At 46.4% G+C, this 6,416-nt stretch overlaps 1 protein-coding gene across 2 annotated transcripts; it reads right to left on the bottom strand.

Moving 5' to 3' along the window:
* Positions 1-1,847: 1,847 nt before the first annotated feature.
* Positions 1,848-6,027, bottom strand: LOC119322157. Of its 2 annotated transcripts, XM_037595650.1 has the most exons (3): positions 5,898-6,027; positions 2,506-5,489; positions 1,848-2,329 (listed from the first exon to the last, which is right to left on the bottom strand). In XM_037595650.1, the coding sequence occupies exons 1-3, from the start codon at positions 5,907-5,909 to the stop codon at positions 2,326-2,328; spliced, it is 3,000 nt and encodes a 999-aa protein (XP_037451547.1). In that variant the 5' UTR covers positions 5,910-6,027; the 3' UTR covers positions 1,848-2,325. The 2 variants fall into 2 exon arrangements, with proteins under 2 accessions (XP_037451547.1, XP_037451548.1); XM_037595651.1 differs by lacking the exon at positions 1,848-2,329 and having other exon boundaries at positions 2,502-5,489.
* Positions 6,028-6,416: the final 389 nt, after the last annotated feature.

Below are 6,416 nucleotides of genomic sequence, written 5' to 3'. Positions count from 1 at the left end.
AGATTTAAATTAATCAAATTTCAACTAAAAAAAGAAAACAAATTAAAATAAAAAAAATAAAGATAATATATGCCGACGGCCGCCGTCAGGGCCGTCGGCATAGCTTTGACGGCGTCAGCCCGTCGTCAACCCCGGGGACGCCACGGCCATGTCTATGCCGACGGTCGTCCTATGCCTACGGCTGCCGTTGGCATATATAGAGATATGCCGACGGCTTTTCTATGCCTACAGCTGCCGTAGGCATATCTCCGGCTATGCCGACGGCTTTCTGCGGGCCTTAGGCATATCTCCGGCTATGCCGACGGCCCCGACAAAAAGCCGTCAGCATAGTAAATGCCGTCGGCATAGACAGTTATTCCGGTAGTGATCTCTTCTTGCGAGGTTGAGTACGTCGCTGTGGCAGTGGTGACGTGCCAAGGTCTGTGGCTCTCTTGTCTGATCAGTGAGATGCTCGGGAGGCCGCAGGCCAAGTGCAAGCTGTTCATGGACAATCAAGTTGCCATTGCTCTCAGCAAGAATCCAGTCCATCATGACTGGAGCAAGCATATTGACATCAAGTATCATTACATACGTGATTGTATGGATATGGGTCAGGTGGAAGTGGATCACATTCGTACCAGGGAGCAGATTGCAGATGCACTGACGAAGGCGCTTGGTCGTGTTGTCTTTGTCGAGATGCGTTAGAAGCTTGGAATGTCCGAGGTTGGTACTAAGGAGCAGATCTTAAGGAGGTGAAATGTAGGACCTAATTAAGTTCAGGTCCAGCACGTACCTGTTTCAGCATAGAATTTGTGCATGTGTGCATGTCCGATGGGACAGCTCCATATGCCCATGCAAGTAGCTAGGTTGCGAGACGTGGTGTTGCACGATCTCCAGTTTCTCGTTTTCTGTTTTGATGTAAACTCCCGATCGGTATGGCACTAGTGACGCAGTCGTGGGATGGCGTGACAGACGCGGATCTAGAGCAGCTGATCGGGAGGTAGTTAGCCTTGTAATCGCTAAGGAAAAGCAAGAGGAATAACAGAAAAACGCTGTCGAGTTCGACGGCAGAAAAAACATACCAGTGTCTTCTTCCTCTCGTTGGTTCATCTCTCTCTCGCTCGTTTTCTTCTCTCGATCGATTCGCCAACGACAGGCATACTCGGCGGCAAGCCAACAGCAACTGCACCATCCCACATGCGCTGGACAAACAGCGGCGACGGCAACCAGAGTTGCGTCAAGTTGTCTTTCTCAAATTTGAAAATCTTCAGTTCCCCTAATCACATAGAATTGAATATATAGCATATCAACGATATGATTTCTTTTGGGACCGGGGCCTGATGGCTGCCCCCGCACCGACGATGGTGAAATGCGGACTGCGCTTTAACTGAAGAAGCCAGAAACGGAGTCGCGGCCCCGGGTGGCGGCGATGTCATACCCAAGGTTAACTGAAGAAGAAGAAGCAGAGAAGGAGGATCATTCAGAAACTGCAGGCATCAGAAAGACTGGGTCGCAAGCAGGAAACTCCAGGCGTCCGCAGCCTAGCCCAGGCAAAAGCAGATTCATTCAACCCTGTTTCCTCTTGATTTGATCTAGACCTTTCCCTGTTTCCCAAGCTACAAAAATGGCACTTGCTACTACTTCTCCATTATACTTTCAGATGGCTAACTTAATGGGTAACCTAAATGCCCAAGATAACAACAAATTCAGAGAAACCCTGTAACTAAAAATGGCAAATCCTGAACCACCACCATCTGTTAAGGATGATGCATGAGTTTACTAGAGACATGGACCTCATATATAGCTCTATCTGGGCAACGGAAATACTGCTGGCCAGCCTAGCAAGTGACAACAGCTAGCACACGATGGGAACAATGAGCATATACAAAACTGGCACTGGAACAAACAACACATTGCTGAGTATTCGTAGTCATATCACAACAACACCACGCAAACACAAATCATCACCATCATCGTTTACGCTTAAAAATTACAACAAGTCCATACCTGACAATTCATACTGTGACAAGCACTACCACACACACAGAATGAGCACGCAACAACATGAGCACTCAGGGGCTCATGCTGCAGAAGTTGTGCCTGCTCTGTGTTATTCCTCAATTGTTCAGGAGCTCGAGCAAAGGTTTGATCACACCAAACCAAATCAAATCCAATCCAATCAACTCAAACTGGAAGCCACACTGCCGAACCAAGGCAAAGCATATATTATGCAGAGAGAACACCACAAGCCAATCAAATGGGAAGCAGAGCAAGCAGCACTGCATGCCTCAGGATAATGCGTATTGCGTCGAGAGAAGGTCAATATGAATCTGCGGAAGTGATGGACTACCTGCGGCATATAAGCCAACAATGGTATGAATGACCAACCAGACACACTACTTACTGTACTATGCTGATTTTTATGTAGAAAAAAGAGGGGTAACAAGGTTAAGAGTAAGCTAATTCGCACAGTGTACATACTGAGGAACATACGTACAGATGGAACTAGCAAGCTGTGAAGCTCACCTGAGTACGGTGCCTCGGGGCAGTTGGGCCTTGTAGTACAGCGAGTGGCTCGGCTCATAGAGGGAAGGGTGGTGGTACTTCTCCAACCCGTCCCACTCCAGGTTGTCCCACCATTCCTTCTCGCAGTCTACCTTGGGTGGCTTGGTGTTGCGTCCGATGGCTGGCACACGCTTGAGGCTCCAGCAGCCCCTGATCTTGATGGTCTCGAGTTTTGGTGCGGACATCCTGAACCCACAGATGCGCTGCAGCTTGGGGAGCTCGTGCAGGTGGATGCGCCTCAGATCACGAAATACTCTAATCTTATCCTGCTCATGACGCTCAGGGCTCAAAGGGAATACCTCCCTTATGTCACCGCAGTACACTATTTCGATGGTCTCCAGCCACCTCATTGTGTATCTGTCCCAAAACCTGGACAAGGGGATCCCATGTACGAGCCTAGGGCAGTGGTCCAGGTGCAATAAGATCAGGCGAACAAAGTTACTTTCAACTGGATTGTCCCACATGTATAGTGCAGAGAGGAGCTTGGATGCCCATAATGTCCCCAGATCCGAAAGGCCGGACAAACGAGTGTCACGGGGAGGTCTCTGAAAGAGTGTGTGTAACCTGGGGCATCTCTCCACGCAGCACCATCTTAGTCCACTCCATTTTGATCCTTGGGGAGGTCCAGGGATACTAGTGATGGACAAGTTATCATACACGTGCAGCGATGTAGCCAACTCACATAAAAATTTAGGCAATAATAAAGCACTAGTACTAGCACCCGCAGCATCCTCCAAGAGTCTATTCCCCTGCCCGTGCATCACCAACTTTATGAAACATGTAACTTGGTTATTCCAGTGCCTCTGTATCTTGGGGCCGTCGCACATCATCATTGCTGCAACTGGGCCTTCCTTCAAGACATCTCTGTACTTGGAGTCCATTAAGGTACTTGTATGCAGGTGGACTTGCACTAGTTTGTCACTGCTACCACCAATATTAACTGCAGGGCAGATATCAATATGTACGTGCAATCCTATTAAAAACCTTTCTATGGGAGAGAGGGAACTAAGGAGCCTTGCATCCGTGATACAAATCCGCCATCCGCCCTTAAAGATTTCCTCTTTCTGCTGGTGGAGGGATAGATCAGCATGTGGATGCACAGGTGGTGCCTCCCCTCTGTAAGTTGTTACTGATGGTGAGGTGGTGTTAATGTGCAACACTTTCGGCAACCCTTCCTTTTTCATACTCAGTGGCCACAATATTGCACGGAGCTTCTCGCAGCCTAGGATGATGATCTGCCTGGGGAGTGATCTGGCTTCCATTCCTGTCAGATTGAGGACTTTCACTCTTGTGCCTGAGAGTTCCAGCTCCTCGAGACCCCTAAATAATCCTTTCAACAACACGTTTGACAATTCTTTGCAGCCCCTAAAAGAGATATTTTCTAACCCATCACATCCATCAATAATGACGCTCTTCAGGCTAGTGCTTGCTGGCCCAGATAAGCATGTCATGCCTTGTGTGATGTGATTTCCCGAAAAATCAAGAAGCTCCATGTTTTCCATCTCTGAGAACACGTTGTTGTTGAAGAAGCAGGTGGACTTTGTTATCCGGAGCTTGCGTATGTTACATAGCCGTCCCCGTATATGGCTAATGTCCCAGTTCCTGGCTCCCATTACATTTAGCTCCCTGACCTGAGTCATCACATCCAACACCCTTGCAGACAAAATCTGATCCCAATCTGTGTAGCGCAGGTCAAGCACCCACAAACTTTGAAAGCATTCCCAAGATGTCGTGCTGCTGCTCTCCAACTCCTGCTCCTTGTGTGCATCTCTTGGGTGATGATTTGTGGTGCTTGTGCTTGTTACAAGGTCTTTGCAGTTCTCAAGCCACAAGAATCTCAGGCTCTGGCAACAGAGGAATGGAGGCGATGAGAAACTGAAAGTACACCTTGAGAGCTTGAGCACACCAAGTCTGTGCGTGTTTTGGAACAAGTTGTCGGGAATAGCACCAGAGGGACTCACTACAAGCCCACAAGTTGTTGTTGAAATCCAGTATGGCATGCACTCGACAGACCTTGCCAGGTGAGAGCTGGAAGGCACTACTCTTGATTCATCACCGTTAGGGCGGTTGTCCATGTCCAGCAACAACAACAGCTCGCGTTGCAGAGCATTGCTAACTTGCCATGATTGGTCTATCTCGGTCAGTGCGATGATCCCATCGCATGCCCAATAGTTACTGCTATGGATAGCCCAGTCATATTCAATCATGTGACACTGAGAGCTAATCCAGGATTGTTTCAACATATACAAAACACACTCTGCAGCAATCTCTGGATTGATGATGCAATGACCATGCTTATTGAAAGAAACTTCTACAGCCTCTTGGTGCACTAGATACAACCAAAGCTCCCGTGGATCTCGTACATCACTTGAAGCTGAAACAATAACATCTGTTGTTTTGCTCTTCTTCACACTGTCTACCATCTTGGGATCCATCCGGAACCTCCCTTGGAAAGTCCATACCACCTTGTTGGTCAAATACGGGTATACAGAAAGACCAAGTCTAGATATGTCAATATCCTCATTGCTTCCGTTGTGAAGAACAGCAAGAAATCTGCGGCCCTGAATGCTCCTCTGGATCTCAATTGCAACATCTGCTATCTCTGTGCGAGAGCTCTGATCAATAATCCCATTGAAATCATCCTCCTCATCTTGGTTGTCAAACATCTTCATCACCCAATTGGGAAGCTTGAGCTGCTCTGCGATTTCTCTCTGCAATGCTCTTGTGCTCTCCCACTTTGAGCAGTCAATGTGGAAGACTTGCTCAAAATCCAGTCCAGGAGGCCTAGTCGGTTCCTTTAATTCCAAGCGTCGAGCTATGTCTCGCAGGACCGAAGATGCCCCCAGTCCTTCCCAGCCATCGAAGTAGATGACGTTCTGTCTACTTTCATTGAGTTCATTGAGAATTCTTTTAACGGCCACATCAATGGTGTCTGCCTTGATAACCTGCATGCATATATGCAGCTGTAAGGACAGCCAGTTCAAACGAGCTTAATATACATTTCGTCTTCCTTATTTAAGCATGCAAGTCGGCACTGGTACTGGAAATATTCTCAATCATGACCGAGAATGGCAAGTAATATTACTTGTAATGTAAATCTAATGGATGATGCGATTACATGTAAGTAATATTCTCAGTCCCATTTATATCTTAGGCATGGAGAGACATGGATATGCGATTAACTAATGACAGACCTGACGTATAAAATCTGAGCCAATAATTTACCACAATTGATGCAAAGAAGAGGGAATAAGAAGCCAAAATAAATTTTATGAAAAACTAGGCTTAATAAGTGGAATAAAGACGATAACAAACAGAAAGGAATGGAAGGTGAATGGAAAGTGTAAACATACCTCCGTACGCATAATTAATTGGTAGGATGTTGCAAAATCAAGCCGCTAGATTAATTCCATTCAGCGGTTATCATTGATCAGTAAGCTCATTAACAATCTCCACTCTCCAGATTTGTTTCTCGAATGGTTGTTTACAGGTTCCTGTATACAATGAGAATTCATAAGCAGGAACAATAAATGAAGCTAGCTTACATAAATAAGTCTAGATACGGGCAGGAAGATTTGGAAGAGGCGTGAGGTGAGATAGTTACATGCCTTTGTTACCTTGAACAACTGCTACTGTGTGGATAGTATGCAGCTAGCTAGATAGAAGCCAAGTAGATAGTCCAGATGACACTACAGAATAACCAATCGGAGAGCAAAAGAGGAAATGATGCATCGCTGCAAGAAAATATTTGCGGTGCTTTGCACTTGTCTGGTGCTCACAAATACCTTAGACAGAATAAAAGCAAAGTACTATCTTTACCTTTAACTTTCATCATTCTCTTTTCTTGAGAGGATTATCCTTTGCTTTTGCTA

The sequence above is a fragment of the Triticum dicoccoides genome, chromosome 6B, assembly GCF_002162155.2.
Source record: "Triticum dicoccoides isolate Atlit2015 ecotype Zavitan chromosome 6B, WEW_v2.0, whole genome shotgun sequence".
NCBI lineage: Eukaryota > Viridiplantae > Streptophyta > Magnoliopsida > Poales > Poaceae > Triticum > Triticum dicoccoides.
Note: the sequence above shows the minus strand (reverse complement) of the source record. Positions and strands in the feature narration are given on the sequence as shown.